Source organism: Pelobates fuscus, chromosome 2 (genome assembly GCF_036172605.1).
Source record: "Pelobates fuscus isolate aPelFus1 chromosome 2, aPelFus1.pri, whole genome shotgun sequence".
NCBI lineage: Eukaryota > Metazoa > Chordata > Amphibia > Anura > Pelobatidae > Pelobates > Pelobates fuscus.
In genome coordinates this window covers 27,733,720-27,753,162 of record NC_086318.1, presented here as the reverse complement: position 1 = coordinate 27,753,162, position 19,443 = coordinate 27,733,720, and the positions used below count along the sequence as shown (strand labels likewise).

The following is a 19,443-nucleotide window of genomic DNA, read 5'->3' as shown; positions in this document are numbered from 1 at the left end:
TATGTAACTATGTAACTATGTAACATTAAAGGTATTGCTCCACCTTTTCTCGTGTCTAATATATAGTAGTAGAGTGCTATACACCTGTCTGGTGTTATTCTATTGTTATTGTGCTCACTTGCCAGGATACCCCACTCTCAGCATGAGGATTGCAACAGGCAGCCTTGGGACGTGAGCCTGGGGACAGAGGTAGCAGTGGCAGATGGTCAAGTAGTCACTTTAAAATTTTAAGAGGCCCGTGCAAAAATGTTAACAAAGCACTGAAGTGCTTTACGTGGTGAAGCCCTGAATCGGTAGTCTCCTCCGAACAAACCCTAATAAGGGATATTTGAATTAAATTGAAGTCAGAAGAACAATGGCATCCTTTTTCCTTGATTTTGAAACTAAAGTTTGCAATTCAGAAAATTGTGTTTGGAAAAACAAAAAAAAAGTCTCACCATGCGCCAGTATACATGAAGGATTCATGTTCAGGACATTGCTCATGCACAGTGAACCGATCAAGAATTGAATAAAAATAGATATGTCAAACTGCATTATGTTATTTTATATTGGTATATAAAAACAAAATACAAACTCTTTCCCTATTTAGCTCTGTGATATTGTGATTTCACCAATGTTACATATAACACCATTTTATATTGGTTGCAAAAAAAATTAAGAATTCCCCTCTGGATAGGTGGGCTAGAGTGTGTCTTGAGGATATCTTAACAGGGGTTAACCCTTGACTAAACTAAAAAGGAAAAAAAGGGGTAAACCAAAGACTAAGTCCGAGGTCCACATAGTAGAATCCTCAAAATTATATGAATAAAAACATTTATCAGATAACCTAAAAAAAAAAAAAAATTAAAAATAAGCACTCCACATCTAAATAAATGGGGAAAGCGATGGGGTACCGCTAATCGGGGGGAATAGGCAGGTCTATGGAGAGGACTGCATGAAGAGATAATTAGTAAATAAGTAAGTAGGTGTCACCACATATAATTAAATACATTGATGGGTACTATCCAAATCCAACACTCCACCTTAAGAAATAAGTGGTAATAGAATTAGGAGTAAGCCCATTAGTACTTGTAATGGATGATACCTATAATCTATGTAACAATGTGTCCCTTGTAGCTATTAGTGGATACATATAACCGCTACAATAATGTAGCAACACACTAAACTGAGTCTAATCCAAATGTAACAAATCTATCTAATGATACAGATAGAGAGTAGTTTCTTCAAGAAATGCAGAACCCCTCCTTTAGCTAAGGCTATAATCTGCCTATATGAGTATGGTCTGCAATGGTTAAAGCTTCCTTTGCAAGATCACCGGCCAGATCATACTATGTACAAGTGCAATAATAAGTACCCCTACATAGAAGTATGCTGGCTATCATTGATTTTGACATTTATATTGGTTGCCACAATATCTGTATCACTTTTAAAATAAAAGAAAAATGTAAAAGTGACACTGTGAGAAAAATAAGCAAAACAGAAATATACTTTGTATAATGTGTTTGAATTTGTATTTATTGCATGGATAACACTTTAAACATTTACATATAGATACATCATTTTGCATTTATTTGCCTTTTTATTATGAAGATTTTGTCTCTCATCTCTAAATATCTTCTCTCTCCATGTTCTTTATCAGCTGCCGGTCACTGCAAGGCAGAGAAGGAAGTTAGAGTGGCCATGAGGAATTAGAAAGGACATGATGTAGATACACTCTGTGTTTTGCTAGAGTCCCATTATTATACTGTTTGTGTTCCTGCAAGAACTGTGTTATTTATGTGATTGACAACATTGCTGATTCCTGGAAGAATTATGTATGCACACAACACATAAAAGGTCTGTCACGTTACACATGTATCCATGCAGCATGTATTCATAGTAAACACTTTTACTTTTTTAAAGTGTATAGGATAGGAAGTTTAAACGAAAAATTCTTATTAGCAAAAGTGATTTTGGCATTTGGGAGAAAAAAAAAAGAGTAATCTGACTTTAACCAGAAAATATTGCAAAAGGCTAAAAACACCTATATCTAAATATCTAGAAATGTCTATTCAAGAGATAAACAAACTGCAAGAAATAAATTAAAGGCTCATTTTAAACATCACTGCTGGGGTGAACGCTAGTGACTGATGCTTCACTTTTGAGTCTTACCAAAGAAATATGATAAAAAGAAACCAACAGAACTTGTCTGGTTATCGCTGTGAAACCTCAATATCATCACATTTCCAGAAGATGTCAAAGAATCGGGCACATCAGTGTTGCAGTATTTGCCCAGGACTGGGGAAGTTGATCCGGCACCATCAATTATAGTCAGAGAGTCACAGGAACAACCTGAGCAATCTTGCAGGTCAAAATCAATGAATTCCAGAAACACCTAGAAGAAAAGGCTCATCCTATATTAAAGAGCACATTGTAAGGATTGTGTTTGTAGTTCTTTAGAACTCAGCAAGTGCCTTCATTGACATAACAGGAATATTTTCTATTATTCATGCACTTTGTTTCTTACTATTGATTCATTTTTTCTCTTAAACTATATATGATTCAAAATTGCATTAACCCCTTAAGACCAAAGACCACACTTCTGGAATAAAAGGGAATCATGTCATGTCACACATGTCATGTGTCCTTAAGGGGTTATAGAACAAACAATAAAACTTAGCAAACATGTTTGCTATGTTTTTGTTTTCCAGAGAACACGTTCTATCTTTTTATAATCTGTATTGATACCCTGGTTGACCTTACATTAGACTGTGGTGGAGCTATAATGGACCATTCAGCATCTATATTGTTGGGATATGCCTTGCCATAGGATGGAGAGATGATTCTTCCAGAAGGGCTGGTTAAAGTTCCTCCATAAGAAACTGTATGTAAATAAATGTTATTTAATAAAGCACAAGATTCCATTTAACAGTTACAAAGCAATTCTCCAATTTGCACAGGTGCAATCTTTATACCTGAAAGATTGAATTAACTAAACACACAACAGAAGAATTATGTATTAAGGGAGAACATCAATACACCTAATATTGTGCTGTAGTGACCAAAACACATTAAGTACTTCAAGTATTACATATTCTGCTTCAATATCTTTCTATTAGTAACTGAATTATCCTTTAATTTGTAATGTGTATGTTTTTAGATGGCAAAATAGATGTTTATATGACATAGTTTGTCTTCAAAATCAGGATATGGAAACTGAACCTTCATTCACAAAATGTCCAATAATCTATAACCCATACTATCTGTTTGATTATAAAGGTAATGTTTACAAAACAAGATATATGGTAGTATCGAAAAAAAAGTGAGGATAAAGCCCTTAGTTGATTTAAACACCTAGTAATGTTAAAAAGCTAACATTTTTAGAAAAGAGTTCCATACATGTTAAATAACATTACAATTTATATATTAATGCAAAAAGACATTTTCAAGCCATTGTGAGTGCTGCATTTGTGTTAACAGGGGGTATGTACCTGTCTCATAGAAAGCGTTAAATCTGCTAAGATATGGTGTCTGATTGCTCATGAATTCTATTAGCATGCTATTCCCAAAAGAGATAAGTGGTGGGATTATTCCAGCTCCACAAGTCTTGTCCAAGATAACACTAGAAGATTTGCTGTTCCCATCATAAACCTTTATATAGCTGTCAGAGCATCCAGCGGAAGCAGGGATATTAATGTCACTGAGCTGAAGATGAACCTGGGTAAAGAAGATCACAATGTGAGGGTTGAGATTAGATCAAAGGAAATGTCAGTACAGAACACGATAAATAGGTTTAAATGTCCAATTAATTCTAGAACTGTGTAATAAGAATCCAAAAACAAGAAGAAATTATATTTAATCATGTTAGCTTTATACCAACCAGTTTGAAAGAGTCAGTTTGAATTAACCAGAGGCAACTACGATCTTGTCCGAATGAGACATTGTCAGTTGAGAAAGACCCTGATTGATCCATTAGTTTCACTCGGCAGACATCTAAGGAAACAAAAAGGTTATGTTTTTTAAAATATTGCTGAAAAATTCTGGGCAGTTATAGGACATGCAACTAAAGGATCAGGGAAACCAAAATAATGTATTCGTTAAGAGAACAAATGTGTTGACATTATAAATATTAATATCAGAGAAATTCTTACTGCAGTTATAGAGTTTGTTAAGTTTGATCACATCCAGGTGGCTCATTCCTATACTCTGTCCAAGTGGTAAAGAAGCATTGCCTTTTGCAGCTATGGTAGCATGACCAGGGGTGTTAGTGAAAGCCGTACTGTAGAGAGAGGCATGAGGTTTTTATACCCAAGAAGAAGGACAATATCATTTTTAGATAAGACAACATTGTGGATGTTCATAAAATGTACTCACTTTTGATAATGCATGACTGATGTATAATCATACGGAAGGTTCATATTGTTGCTGTCCTCGATGTTAAAGTTGAACTTGTTTGCTAAAATGAAATATATTTGCAAACAATATAAAGGTTATTATTCATCTTACACGGATAGTGTTGACTAATTGTTTACAGGCTATTAACTAGGTGAATAGATTTATCAGTCAATTTCTCCTCACTACCAAACATTCTATGAACATTATAGTCTGATTTTCCATGGGTTTTGGTTTTGCATATATGGTTTAATTGCTTACCATCACTGATGTACTTCCAAAAGATGTCAACATGGTTATCTCTGTCACTCCTGCTATGTTCATGGAAAAATCCCAGAGAGTGCATAAGTTCATGTTGGATTGTTCCTGAGCCCAGGCAGCCTGACTTGTCCAGACTGACAGTCTGTTTGCCACCTTGCCTTGCTACATTTGACCAGCACCTAAGAAATTATGTAGATAAATGAATTAAAGAACATTAACTATTACATAGGCATTGTTTCAGAGAATACAATTTATAAAAAAGGAATAAGTGAGTTAAATTTCAGACAAGCTAGTTTTATTAAGCAGATGCTGTGAAACCAAATCTGTCAAACCAAACTTGATCCTGTTCAGTGTTTCCAAATTGTCATGTGAATTGAGTTCTGACCAATCTCCCGTATGTGTAAACTCACCCATTTCCAGATTCAAGGCTCAGATAGTCCCATTGTGATGTTCTCTGAACAAACTTCACACAGCTCATGAGTTCAATCTGTTTCATGGACTCAGTAATAAGCAATTTCTGAATGCTTGCTGAAGAGATAAGATGAGATTTTGTTAAAAAACAAAAACATTCAAATATGTTTAGTAAACAAATGTTTGTAATAACTTACAGTATACTGAGGAAATAACATAAGGGACAGGAACCACTCCATCCGGGGATGCCGGCCAGAAGCAACTATAGCAATTCTTCACACCCCGGCCAGTATTAGCGACAATGTCTCCATGCACTAGAGGCTTGCTAATATCTGGAATTAAAATGGCAAAATATTTATGAAACAGACTTTGTAAATTAGGAAAGAATGAGGAATAACATGCTAAAGTAATAGCAAGCAACCAAACAAAACATTAACTTCTCTATAGGAGTACACAAGTAATCTGTATTATAAGAGGGCAATATGAAAAAGGGTAAAGGGGATCTGACTGGAGAATCCCTGATTATATAAACTCAATATGCTTGATCACATTAAAAAGTGTGTGTGCTTCCTTGTGCTATTAAGATAGGTGTCATATATGACCCAGTGAATATTATTATCACTAATTAATTCCGTATTAGTAAATGTAGATGTGAAAAAGAAGAATAAGAAACATAGTGATAATGATCAGAATTAACTATGTTAATATGGCAGAGACAATTCTGAAGGACCGAGATCTTAAAAATGAATCCCATGTCCTGCTTTCTTGTCAATATAAGACCATACTCTATGAAACTTTGAAAAACAAGGTGATCTCTAAGGAGGAATATCTTTTTATTTGCAAAAAATCTGCAAGAATATCGATCTTGTACTGCCTACCTAAAAAACACAAACAGTTTACTATACTGACTGGCAGACCAATTTTGTTTGGAGTGGAAAATCTAACAGAGAATGGTACTGTGTATGTAGATAAATTTCTGAGGATGTTAAAGACACCAAGGAAACTCTTAACTATCTCTCTTCTATCATGGTTTCCTCAGGTGTTTTTCTTTGCAGTTTAGATGTAGAATTCCTATATTCATCTATACCACACAAAAATGGTATCAAAACACACTAGAAGGGTCCTTGAATCAACGAGTTAAGCTCATTGAGCACACAGTGATTTTTTGTAATTGAACTGTTGTCTTTTACCCTCCCTCATAATTATTTCCTACGTAACAACATGTTCTACCAACAGGTGCAGGGGACTGTAATTGGGATATCATGTGCCCCCTCATATCCCAACCTGCAGTGGAAAAGAACAAAAAATGTTTCGGAGAAGTACATCCATATCAACAGATTTATCCACACATTGAAAATATATATCAACAATGTGTTGGTTATCTCAACATGTACTTTGAAAACCTTTGAGTTTGTAAAATTATCAAATATCAAACATCTTATCCTCAAATTTACCAAGAAGGGGGAGAAATTCTATATTTTTGCACTTTACAATTTCCATAGATGAATCAAACCATCTACAAATCATCCTGTATAAAAAAGTAACAACTACAAACAAAGTTCTAAAGTGGAACAGTTATCATCCAACACCTTTCAAAAAAGGTATTCTGGTAGAACAGTACCTATGAGTTCAGAGAAACTCTTCCACTTTATAGGATTTAAGGAACAATCCTCAGTTTTAAGAGCACAGTTAAGGGAATGAGGATACTCTAACAGTTGCCTTAAAGTGGCATAAAAAGGGCCCTTGACATGGGTAGGGAGATCATTCTGAAGAACACTAAAACTGATTTTGCTGACTTAATCTGCTGTTTTGTTGATTTTGATACAGGCTTGGAGGAGGCCAAATCAATTCTAAATAGATTTTGGCCCCTACTCACACAAGATGTACACCTAAAAGAGATACTAATGACCCAATCATCAATCACAGCAAGGAGAAACAGTAGCCTAAAAAGGTCTACTTGTTCCAAATCATCTTAGGTACATAGGGAAAACAGCTGGTTAAAAAATACATTGGTGGGCACATATCAATGTGGAGGATGTATAGCTTGCAAGCACTCGGGTGGCATTCCTCGGGGCCCAGACAGTTCAGTGGCGGAACTACTGCTCATGGGGCATATCGGCTTGCCCATGTTGTTAGGGCCACCCGATGGGTATTATTCATTGCTAGACAGGGGCCCTGTGGCTGTCTGGGAGCCATTTCCTCCCAGCTTCTTACTAAGAGCACTGCACAGGCAGAGGCAGCATGAAGAATGAGCGACACCAAACCCCACCTTAACATCAACAAGCCAGCCTCCTGGACACAAAAGGTAAGCTAACAAGAGGATAGCTGCAGATATAAAAAATATCACATATATGTGTTTATGTGCATGTCATATTGCATGTGTGTGTGTCTGTGTCAAGGTGTGTGTATGTGTCAGTGTGTATATCTGTTTGGTCATCTGTGTGTCATGGTGTGCATCTGTTTGTGTTTATGTGTTTCTCAGTGCGTTTATCTTTGTGTCTGTGTGCATATGCATCTGTTTGTCAGTTTATGCATCTGTTGGTGTATATATATGTCAATGTGTGTGTCAGTGTTTGTGTGTGTGTCTGTGCATCAGTGTGTCAGAGTGTGCATCGGTGTGTATGTGTGTGTTACTCTCAGTGTGTATCTGTGTGACATGGTGTGTGCATGTGTCAGTGTTTGCGTGTGTCAGGGCTCAGATTGCTTATATCTGTGTGTGTATATGTCAGTGTTTGCATGTGTCAAAGTGTGTGCATGTATCAGTGTGTGTATGTATCTATGTGTGTATATATATGTGTGTGTATGTGTCAGTTTGTATATGATTTTGTGTGTATGTGTCAGCAAATTTATATGCATCTTTGTGTTAATGTATATGTATATCTGTGTAAGTATTTATGTATGTGGTAGTGTTTGTGTGTATCTGAATACATCCAAGCAATCAAACACCAACACCACATGTAAACATACTCCTGCAATCTAACACAAATATTACATATTAAACACACATATGCATTCATCCTCCAAAATTATATACAAACACACGCCTTCACTCAAACACCAATACTACACACAAATGTACATCTGCATTTAAAAGCCAACATTACATCCAAACACCACTGTATTAAAACACTAAAATTATATACAAGCACACCCCATCACTCAACACCAACACTACACACAAAAGCACACCTGCATTCAAATGCAAACACTACACCCAAATATACCACAGCATCAATGGCAACAGGACATACAAATACACCCCTATATGCACAAACACTGCTCACAAATACAACCCTGTCAGGATGGTCAAATGGTAGATTACCATTTGGCATAACATCTTTGCAGTTCGACCTTTTGGCCACTCTTGTACTAGAGGAGGGCCCAAAAAACCTTCTTGAACCAGGGCCCTCTCGACATTAGTTATGCCACTGCCCAGACTTCTTGGAGAGACTTGAGTCCAGGAGAAATATGGCTGTACAGTGCCTGGGCCCCACAGTTCCAATGTGCACATTTATATAGTGATTATACTAGGCTGAGCTGACTCCATATTTTTAAGTACCCTAACTGCAACATTGTATATGTATATATACTCCCCCTCTTGTATGGGGGAGTCTTAGATTACAATTATTAGGCAGAATTAGTAAATTTTCATTCATTCCATATATGTGGATATTATCTCTATCTAGTTTAGTTGCTAACTTGGTTCCCTGTGTTATTAGGCTTTACCCAGGATTTACCATATTGAAGTGCATGTGAGGCAAAATTTCTATAAGGGCATTGATATATATCCACTAGGGCATGGAATATATGCCTTTTATAGATCACTTAGTGTATACTGAAACCTGTTATGTATATAGTTTAGTCGAATGGCCCTTGTCCAAATGCATCAATAAAGGATACTCCTAATACAAGCAAAAACTGGTGTGGAGAGGTTTATTATTTTTTCTCTTTTTTACTTCTACATTTATCTATAACACTCAACCTATTAGCACAAGGGCTTTTTAATATGATGAGGCATACTGAGTTTACATTCTCCTGTCAGATCCCCTTTACTGTGGATTATATTCTTTTTCATAGACATTTCGGGTTAGGCCCTGTGCTATTGGAGAAGTCCTTGTTTAAGCGACCTCTCTCTCTTTTTTCCCCTATCCTTTTGCATGTGGGCAATATTCCCACAGGTTTATGAATGCACACAGTACACAGATCATTAGACAGTGAAATATGTTTCACCTGTAATATTTTATCACACCTTCCATTGTTCTTGCCCCTTACATACTATATATGTAGATATTTAGGACTTGTGTCTTTTCTTTTCCATTTGTCTGTATTTTCCACCATTAACAGAAATCCTGCACCATTTATTATGATATCTAAAGGTGCTGGTAAGTAATCAAGAGAGAACGTTTAAAGGCAATCTCTCCATCAAGGCCTGCCAATGTCAGGAATAAAATAGATCATTTTCATAAAACAGTCTTTAGTCAATAAAGTGGAGCTGTCACTTCTGTGGAATTTACACCATTGATTAACACATTAAATTTCCCATAAATTGTTAACCATGGTTTTCATAAGATGTTATATTTGTTATTACATTTGTATTAACCCCTTAAGGACCAAACTTCTGGAATACAAGGGAATCATGACATGTCACACATGTCATGTGTCCTTAAGGGGTTAAAGATTTAGAAAATTACATCATAATCCAGTTCAGATAAGGCAAAGTCAGGGTAAACTTTGCATTATAAGATAGAAATATAAACACGGTTTCATTTCTCATATTTTCTGTATGTTTTCTCTATGTTTATTGACAGTTGCAATGTCTAACTGTGAGATCAGATGTAATCACCCAGTTGCAGCTTAAAGAAAGTTTGATTTTTCTAAGTGAACTAGCTAACTAAACTTTATTTGATATCCAGATTACCAAAATTATACATCATGAACAATTAATGTTTCTTTCCATGATTCTAAGTATAAATGATATATTTCTAATTGTATTACAATGCATTTTTATATCTATTTATTTTGTACATTCCAGTAAAGTTAAATTAGTTTATGTAAAATAAAACAGGTGTATTTTATAAAAGCTAAATGTAATTATTAATTAATATTAACAATACATATATACATATGTTTTAGTTTTTTTCTTTTTATTTAGATGAGATCAATCATTCACGAATTCCACTAGACATAGAATCCATGCATCTCATTAACAATATTATGCCTTAATATATATGTGGTGCAATTGCCTTTAACATATTCACATGACTTACAAGATAATCTTTACATAAAAACATACATAGAATTAAGTGTACACTCAGTGTAGGAAATTAGTAATAAAAAAACACCACTGGTGTGCATGTGGAGCGCTTACAATTTAACAAACTCACCCCTATGGGTTAACATACACATGTATGAAGATATATATCGTAACAGTGTATCTGCAACAAATATAAATACAGAAAATGGTGCAAGTAACGTTTTAATAAATGTAGTGAGAAAATATAATCTATATGGTCCCACTCACATGTAGCAGAGCCCTATAGGACAGGCTCAAGTCTCAACAGCCTGCGTGTACTTATGGTGACATGATACCCAATCGATCCTTACAGCGTCAAGAAGTCCTTATGCATAAGGACTTCTTGATGCCGTAAGGATCGATGCATAAGGACTTCTTGACGCCGTAAGGATCGATTGGGTATTGTGTCATCATAAGTACACCCAGGCTGTTGAGACTTGAGCCTATCCTATAGGGCTCTGCTACATGTGAGTGGGACCATATAGATTATATTTTCTCACTACATTTATTAAAACGTTACTTGCCCCATTTTCTGTATTTATATTTGTTGCAGATACACTGTTACGATATACGTCTTCATACATGTGTATGTTAACCCATAGGGGTGAGTTTGTTAAATTGTAAGCGCTCCACATGCACACCAGTGGTGTTTTTTTATTACTAATTTCCTACACTGAGTGTACACTTGATTCTATGTATTAACCTATAGGGTTGAGAGTCCCTATGTTTAGTGGTAGCAGCTATTATTGTTCATTTCATCACTAACTGGAAGCGCCTTAATAACACACATTCTGTATTTCTTATAAAAACATACATGGTGAACAGAAACTTGGAGTTTTTTGTCGTAAATCTCACCTTTGTTTGCAGCTTCTATCAGTTCGAAAACTGTTTTAGCTTCTTTATGTAGGTCATTGATGGTTTCTGGAGAAAAGAGTTAAATCCAAAAATTCACTGGTTAGTAACACTGTGATGTTAAATCTCTGACTTTTGAAAAATCCACAGAATATGATAATAATGTTGTCTGTTATCCATAGAAATTCATGAGGGATCACAACATAAGAAACAAAAATATATCATATTAATAACTATTGTACAGGTCTAGGCAATAATGTAATACTTACCTTCATATGCTTTATTGAAGACCTGTGGGGGAAAAAAATAACATAAATGTGGTCTGTGTTTGGACAAGATAACAATAGAACATTTCTAAACTAACCAATGCCTCTCTATCTCTGAATACATATTCATACCTGCACAGGTAAAGCCAGGCCAATCGTCCATTCAGCCACAATCAGTAGTAATATCTTGGTCAGCTCCATGGTAACTGTATAAAAGATCCTCCTATGTTCCTTATTGTCTGAATTATTGCAAATGAATAGTACATATACTTATACCAAAGATGAAGAGGCTGACACCATCACAACCCTAAGGGAGCCACTCCTACATCCATAAACATGCATGAAAACTCTTATAACAAGTAAACCTTTAAAGACTATAATTATGTGCTTTCTATAATAAGTAAGTTATGACGATGTCAAATAGATAATAAACTGAAAAAAATATATCTGAAATATTTTAAATATATATTTTTTTGTTTAAAGTACTAATATAATGATATACAAAACAAAATGAAGTGTAGTACAAAATGCAGTAAACCGTAATACAAAACTTAGTGTGTATATTGCATAACGCAAAACAAAGTAAATGTTTTCACTGATGGAAATGCAAAATAAATTAAATATTTTCACAGACGGGTGAGGTTTTAAAAAAGTATTCCAATAACTAAAATATAGCTGAATTAACAACATTAGAGTAGAAAATAGAAATAGATAATACACAAACCTGATAAAGGTTACTTTTTTTTTTTTTTTTTTTTTTTGCTTTGGACCCTGGGTCAATAGACTCTTGAAACTTAAAAAGGCATTATCTCTCTCTATATTTATATATCCTTTGAACTTATTATTCAGAAATTGGTATTGGATTGTTCCATACTTGCACTTTTATAAATCTAGATAGATCTTTCTGTAATTATAATATGAGTAGCCAGTAATTTTAGGTCCGTGGTCCATGTGGGCATACACCTTACTTGGGGACTTGCATAAAAGGCCAGCTGTGGTTTCCATTAAACAGAATGGAAACCACATGAAGTCTTCATGAAGTCTTGGCTCATGTTTGCGGGATTGGAAAACTACATACACTCTGGTGATTGCTTTATCACAATACTCACCTGAGTATAATCCCTAGCTCTTCGAAGAGCTGTTCCTGCTACGCTCTCTGAAGTAGGAGAGGTCTACCCACTGGAAGTTGGTTCCTATTCTAGGGTCCAGGGTGGGTGGAGGACGGCGAGACCCCAACCAAACTGCGGTGGTTTGTGGAGTCTACAGTGCTTATGGTGTCTGGTGGAGTGCTTGGAGCCCTCAGTGAGCACTATGAGAACCGATTGACAGAGGCACCTGGTCGGGGTGCCAGGCGGTCCATCACAGTAATTTTTAGAAGCAATGCCTGGCCCTGTCTTATTTTATATACAATTGTATTATTTTGCTGTGCTTTAACTTTATTTTAAAAAAGTTGGTCAGCTTTGTTCCCTTTATAATAAAAATAAATTTTCATAAACTCCAGGTTTTTATTTACTTTAGATTTTAGAATGCCATTCATTGATTTATTTTTCTTGGCTTGTGCGCCCAAGTTAATCAAATGCCCTCTAATAACGCTTTTGAGTTTGCACCACTTAACTGCTGGAGAATAGTGTTGTCGCGAACCCGAAATTTTCGGTTCGCGAACGGCGAACGCAAACTTCTGCAAATGTTCGCGAACCGGCAAACCGCGCGAACCGCCATTGACTTCAATGGGCAGGCGAATTTTAAAACCAACAGGGACTCTTTCTGGCCACAAGAGTGATGGAAGAGTTGTTTCAAGGGGACTAACACCTGGACTGTGGCATGCCGGAGGGGGATCCATGGCAAAACTCCCATGGAAAATTACACAGTTGATGCAGTTGAGTCTGGTTTTAATCCATAAAGGGCAGATATCACCTAACATTCCTAAATCACAATGGATATGGATTGACACCTGACATATGACATATTGACACCTGTCCTCAGAGACCCTGATACACACTGACACAGAGCAGAATAGGGACTGTTCCCCTTACATAGGGTCACTTGGCAGGTATGGATTGACACCTGTCCTCAAAGCCCCTGATACACACTGACACAGAGCAGAATAGAGACTGTTCACTGTCCACAGAGTCCATGATACACACTGACACAGAGCAGAATAGAGACTGTTCCCCGTCCACAGAGACCATGATACACACTGACACAGAGCAGAATAGAGACTGTTCCCCGTCCACAGAGACCATGATACACACTGACACAGAGCAGAATAGGGACTGTTCCCCCTACATAGGGTCACTTGGCAGGTATGGATTGACACCTGTCCTCAAAGCCCCTGATACACACTGACACAGAGCAGAATAGAGACTGTTCCCCGTCCTCAGAGACCATGATACACACTGACACAGAGCAGAATAGAGACTGTTACCCCTACATAGGGTCACTTGGCAGATATGGCGTGGTCATGGGAGGAGGAGGATTACTTTCACCTCTTCCCCTGTTAGATTCCCGTTGTGCTGTGACATCACCCTTATACGCTGTGTAAAGCATACTATTTAATTTGATCAGCATGGCCACTTGAGTTTTTATAGTTTTCACGCTGCTTGTAGTTTATATATGGTTCACAAAAATCAAACAAACGACAAAGTAAACATGTAAGGATTCAGAATATTCTTTCAAACCCTTACACATTGTGTGTACGTATTTTTTGTCTTAAGTTTGTGGCTTTAAAGAGGTTCACGTTGTTTCTATGATGTGCATAACATGTTCTTGTAAATGTTTGTTAAATTTTTCCTGGAATTTTAATTTTTCAATCTGAATAAAGATAGTCAAATTCCTGATACACACTGACACAGAGCAGAATAGGGACTGTTCCCCCTAAATAGGGTCACTTGGCAGATATGGATTTACACCTATCCTAATGATCCCTGATACACACTGACACAGAGCAGAATAGAGACTGTTCCCCCTACATAGGGTCACTTGGCAGATATGGATTGACACCTGTCCTCAAAACCCCCGATACACACTGACACAGAGCAGAATAGGGACTGTTCCCTCTACATAGGGTCACTTGGCAGATATGGATTGACACCTGTCCTCAAAACCCCTGATACACACTGACACAGAGCAGAATAGGGAATGTTCCTCCTACATAGGGTCACTTGGCAGATATGGATTGACACCTGTCCTCAAAACCCCTGATACACACTAACACAGAGCAGAATAGAGACTGTTCCCTGTCCACAGAGACCATGATACACACTGACACAGAGCAGAATAGAGACTGTTCCCCGTCCACAGAGACCATGATACACACTGACACAGAGCAGAATAGAGACTGTTCCCCGTCCACAGAGACCATGATACACACTGACACAGAGCAGAATAGGGACTGTTCCCCCTACATAGGGTCACTTGGCAGGTATGGATTGGCACCTGTCCTCAAAGCCCCTGATACACACTGACACAGAGCAGAATAGAGACTGTTCCCTGTCCACAGAGTCCATGATACACACTGACACATAGCAGAATAGAGACTGTTCCCCGTCCACAGAGACCATGATACACACTGACACAGAGCAGAATAGAGACTGTTCCCGTCCACAGAGACCATGATACACACTGACACAGAGCAGAATAGGGACTGTTACCCCTACATAGGGTCACTTGGCAGGTATGGATTGACACCTGTCCTCAAAGCCCATGATACACACTGGGGGGAGCTACTGTCCTCCCCAACCCCTGCGCGGTTGGTGGGGGCCATAAATCACAATGGGGGGACCTACTGTCCTCCCCCCCTCGGCCCCCACCCCTGCGCGGTGGGTGGGGGCCATAAATCACAATGGAGGGGCCTACTTTGCTCCCCCCCGGCCCCCATCCCTGCACGGTGGGTGGGGGGCATAAATCACAATGGGACGGACCTACTGATAGGAGTGGAGTATTGTTCATATCAGTTTAATACCTTCCGCGTCTCCTATCAGTGGACGTGTATATGGCAGCCATTTTTGGAACCGCACACCTGGGACCCGAGCAAGGTCACCTCGTTCAAGCTGCTCTGGTTCCTTGATGAGCCAGCTGCCCATGAGTTAACATGTCCCGTGGAGAAGCACTCTGTCCTGTAAAGCCTCACCACAAAAAAATTAAATAAATAACAGCACTCGGAGTGGTGAGTTTAGTAAATGTTCATATCAGTTTAATACCTTCCGCGTCTCCTATCAGTGGACATGTATATGGCAGCCATTTTAGGAACCGCACACCTGGGACCCGAGCAAGGTCACCTCTTTCAACAGGCGACATGATTTGGCCCTGTAAAACTATCCTGGATATTCTCTACAATTTCTATGGATATGGCATTGATTTATGTAACAGGGAGATGGAAGAAGATGCTTGGTCGGTCCTCTTACTTGAAATTTGGGGCACTGCGCGGGCAAGCTAATGTGCCACCAGATAGGAGTGGTGAGCTTATTATTGTTCATATCAGTTTAATACCTTCCGCGTCTCCTATCAGAGGACATGTATATGGCAGCCATTTTAGGAACCGCACACCTGGGACCCGAGCAAGGTCACCTCTTTCAACAGGCGACATGATTTGGCCCTGTAAAACTATCCTGGATATTCTCTACAATTTCGATGGATATGGCATTGATTTATGTAACAGGGAGATGGAAGAAGATGCATGGTCGGTCCTCTTACTTGAAATTTGGGGCACTGCGCGGGCAAGCTAATGTGCCACCAGATAGGAGTGGTGAGTTTAGTATTGTTCATATCAGTTTAATACCTTCCGCGTCTCCTATCAGTGGACGTGTAAATGGCAGAGATTTTTAATTGTTGAATCACCTCCCCTTTTTAGGCCAAGGTGGGAAGATGCTGGTTTTTGAAGCCACAGTGCTGCACCAGTGGGCCTAAAAATTAGGCATGTACACATGCCTGAAAAATTTGGTATTGTTGCAGCCGCTGCTGTAGCAGCGGCCAGAAAAATTGATGTTTGTTTCACAGGCAGAAAGTGCCCTAAAACATGGCGGCTTGAACCCTAGTTGGTGGTGGATAAGTCACGCAAGTCAAACGTCATTCATTCAGAATGGGAACTGTGTCACGCCATCATTGATTGGTGTTTTCCCAGTGCTTTCTTTCAAATACCTTTTTTTTTTTTAAGTAGAAAAAAGGTGGAAATAAAATTGCATGAAGCATGTCAAATATATATGATTTTCCCTGTGTTGTCCATGACTTATGTTTGCGTGTGAAAACCAGCATAGTCTTGATAAATCAGGTTCAGCATTAAAGGTTTCAGTCTGGAGGCTATGATTCAGACATACAAGTTAACAATTGCATTTAATTATGCACCATGGATATTTGGAAGTGCGAAAAATCAGCTAACAATAAACGCAGATGAACCAAATGGAAATATGAGTTCGACAAGTTGATGAGCAGTGGCTCCTGAATTTTGGCAACAAATGTTTTAAGGTCCAAAAATACAATATTAATATATAATATATAAGTGTATATAATATACAATGCAACTACAATATTGGTTATATAAATGTATTTAATATGTCTTATACAGTCCTCATAAATTCTTATATAGTCCTTATTTAGGGTGGTTATATATATAATGATGGATGACAGAAATATTATTTATAATGGGATATACCTATATACATACATACACACATATATATATATAAAAGCTGACCAATATATATATAACAAAATGTAGAAAGCCCTTGCACTCACGCTTTAGTGAACTGATTGCATGGTGCTTGAAATCCAGGAAAATTCAAATATATACAGGTAGTGATCAGCACTTTCTGACTTTTGAAGGTTAAAACTTACAGTTTATTAGTCATCCATTAAAAATAAGATCAACGTTTCAGTCCCAGCAGGGACTTTCATCAGGATCAGGCATAGACAATGTAGTAAAACAGTGCATTTATATACAATAAATATAGGTGAAATTAGTGGGAAATGACTTAGAATGAGAATAGTGGGAGTGGTACTCCTGGCGTCTCCCATTGTCCCGTGCGCGTGCGCGGACAAGGCCATGCCCCCACGTGCCGTGATGATGTCACGCATTGCCGCGGCAATGGAAATCACATGGTGCTGGAATACGGAAGTAGCATGCATGTAAAACAAGTGTATACCCAGTTGTTATAGTAACCTGGCTATAAATCATGCAAGTCATAGTAAAGATATAGTGCCTATATCCTCAACCAAAACAGTGCTTCAATCTAGGAAAAGATAGGAAAGGGAAGGAGCTAAATTGGAAATTAAAAATAAGATTAAAATAAATGGTACATATATATATATATATATATATATATATATATATATATATACGTTTAATAACATAGGAAGTGGCTAACCTATCTCTATTGCAGGAGATCTAAATTTATTGTATCAAGTCAAATAAGTATCTTCTAATCAGAGGTCTTAAAGTGGACCAAATATACTTAATGTAAAGTGCTTGCTAAGTTATTATAAAGTGCTTTATAGATTAATAAAGTGATAGTTGTGTTCTGGAGCATGTGACTCCTACTTATTAAAGTGCTATCATTATAGAACATGCTATATAAAAGTGATGTTGCCATCTTGTAAAGTGCTATGATTTCAAATATAAAGTGCTGGAAAAATTAAAGTGCTGGAAAAATTAAAGTGTTGGAAAAATGATTCTGTGGGTGTTAAAGGGAAACACGTGCTTCATGATATTAGTACAATATTTACAATAACCATCTACCTATGTTCATAAAGACAATGTCAGTATTCAACTAATGTACCAAATATAAATATATAAAAACCATTAAAAACATTATTCATATTGCATAGGGGTTCAACTTTTAGAGAAATGAATGATAGGAGATCATCTCATTAAGTCTTTTGGGTGCAATCGTATTTAACTGGAAAATCCACTGTGTCTCTCTATTAAGAAGAAGTTTGCCACTGTCTCCCTCTCGCCTGGGTATAGGAATGTGGTCTATTGCAATACATTTTAAAGAAGAAAGTGGATGTTTCATATTCAAAAAATGTTGTGCCACAGGTTGTTCTGAACGCCCATCTCGGTATGCCACACGTATAGCCGAACCTATGTCCACGTATCCTCTCACATAGTGGGGTTTCGGTTTTACCGATATATGATAACCCACATGGACATGTTAATTTGTACACCACGAATGGTGTTTTACACCTAACTGTGTGTTGTATTTTAAACACTTTATTGTTGTGCGGATGTTGAAAAGTTCTTGATGGGGTCATGTGGCTACATGTAACACACCCTAAACAACAGACACTACCACGATGCTGGATGGCTGCTTCTTGACTGTAGCTTTTAGTCGGGTCTGTATGTACCACTATGTCCTTTAATGTTTTATTCCTTTTGAAACAAATCAATGGGTTTTCTTTGAACACTTTAGGCAAGGTATCATCTCTTGCCAGCATCTTCCAATTTTGTTTGATGATTTTGGCTATTTTAGGTGAAGCGTCATTATAGGTCATTGGGAATACTATTGCTGGTGGCTTTCTAACTTGCATATTGGCATTGGCATTTCTTGCTTCTTGTTGTGCCTTGAGCAACTCCTGATGTCGATAGCCTCTTTCGAGGAATTTTTGAGTCATCTCCTCTATCTGTTCTTCCATCTTGTGTTTATCTGAATTATTGCGTGCAACTCTCAAAAATTGCGCTTTGGGCAGTGATTCTTTCAGCATTCTTGGATGTGCACTTTTATTGTGCAACAATGTATTCCGGTCTGTGTCTTTTTTATACAGACAGTGTGTAATGCCTTGTTCTTTGATGGATATTTCCAAATCTAAGTATTGAATAGTGGATGCACTGATATTAGATGTAAATCTGATTGGAGTATCTAGTTAATTCAAATGTTGAACCATTTCTTGCGCTTCCAATTCTGTACCTTTCCAAAAAATAAACAAATCGTCGATGTAACAAAAGTATGCCATTATAAGATGGTTGAATTTGGAGAAGATGTAATTTTTCTCATAAAT

At 37.4% G+C, this 19,443-nt stretch overlaps 1 protein-coding gene across 1 annotated transcript in view; it reads right to left on the bottom strand.

Moving 5' to 3' along the window:
* LOC134586114 (astacin-like metalloendopeptidase) overlaps positions 1–19,149 on the bottom strand; it is an 80,098-nt gene extending 60,949 nt beyond the window's left edge. The window contains exons 1-13 of the mRNA XM_063441624.1: positions 18,738–19,149; positions 11,587–11,693; positions 11,458–11,479; positions 11,192–11,257; positions 5,241–5,375; positions 5,043–5,160; positions 4,633–4,811; positions 4,354–4,435; positions 4,131–4,258; positions 3,860–3,972; positions 3,471–3,696; positions 2,743–2,861; positions 2,152–2,374 (exon numbers count right to left, since the gene is read on the bottom strand). Coding sequence (XP_063297694.1) covers positions 2,152–2,374; positions 2,743–2,861; positions 3,471–3,696; positions 3,860–3,972; positions 4,131–4,258; positions 4,354–4,435; positions 4,633–4,811; positions 5,043–5,160; positions 5,241–5,375; positions 11,192–11,257; positions 11,458–11,479; positions 11,587–11,693; positions 18,738–19,149 — 1,930 coding nt within the window. The remainder of the gene's footprint in view (positions 1–2,151; positions 2,375–2,742; positions 2,862–3,470; positions 3,697–3,859; positions 3,973–4,130; positions 4,259–4,353; positions 4,436–4,632; positions 4,812–5,042; positions 5,161–5,240; positions 5,376–11,191; positions 11,258–11,457; positions 11,480–11,586; positions 11,694–18,737) is intronic.
* Between the last annotated feature and the right edge of the window lie 294 nt (positions 19,150–19,443).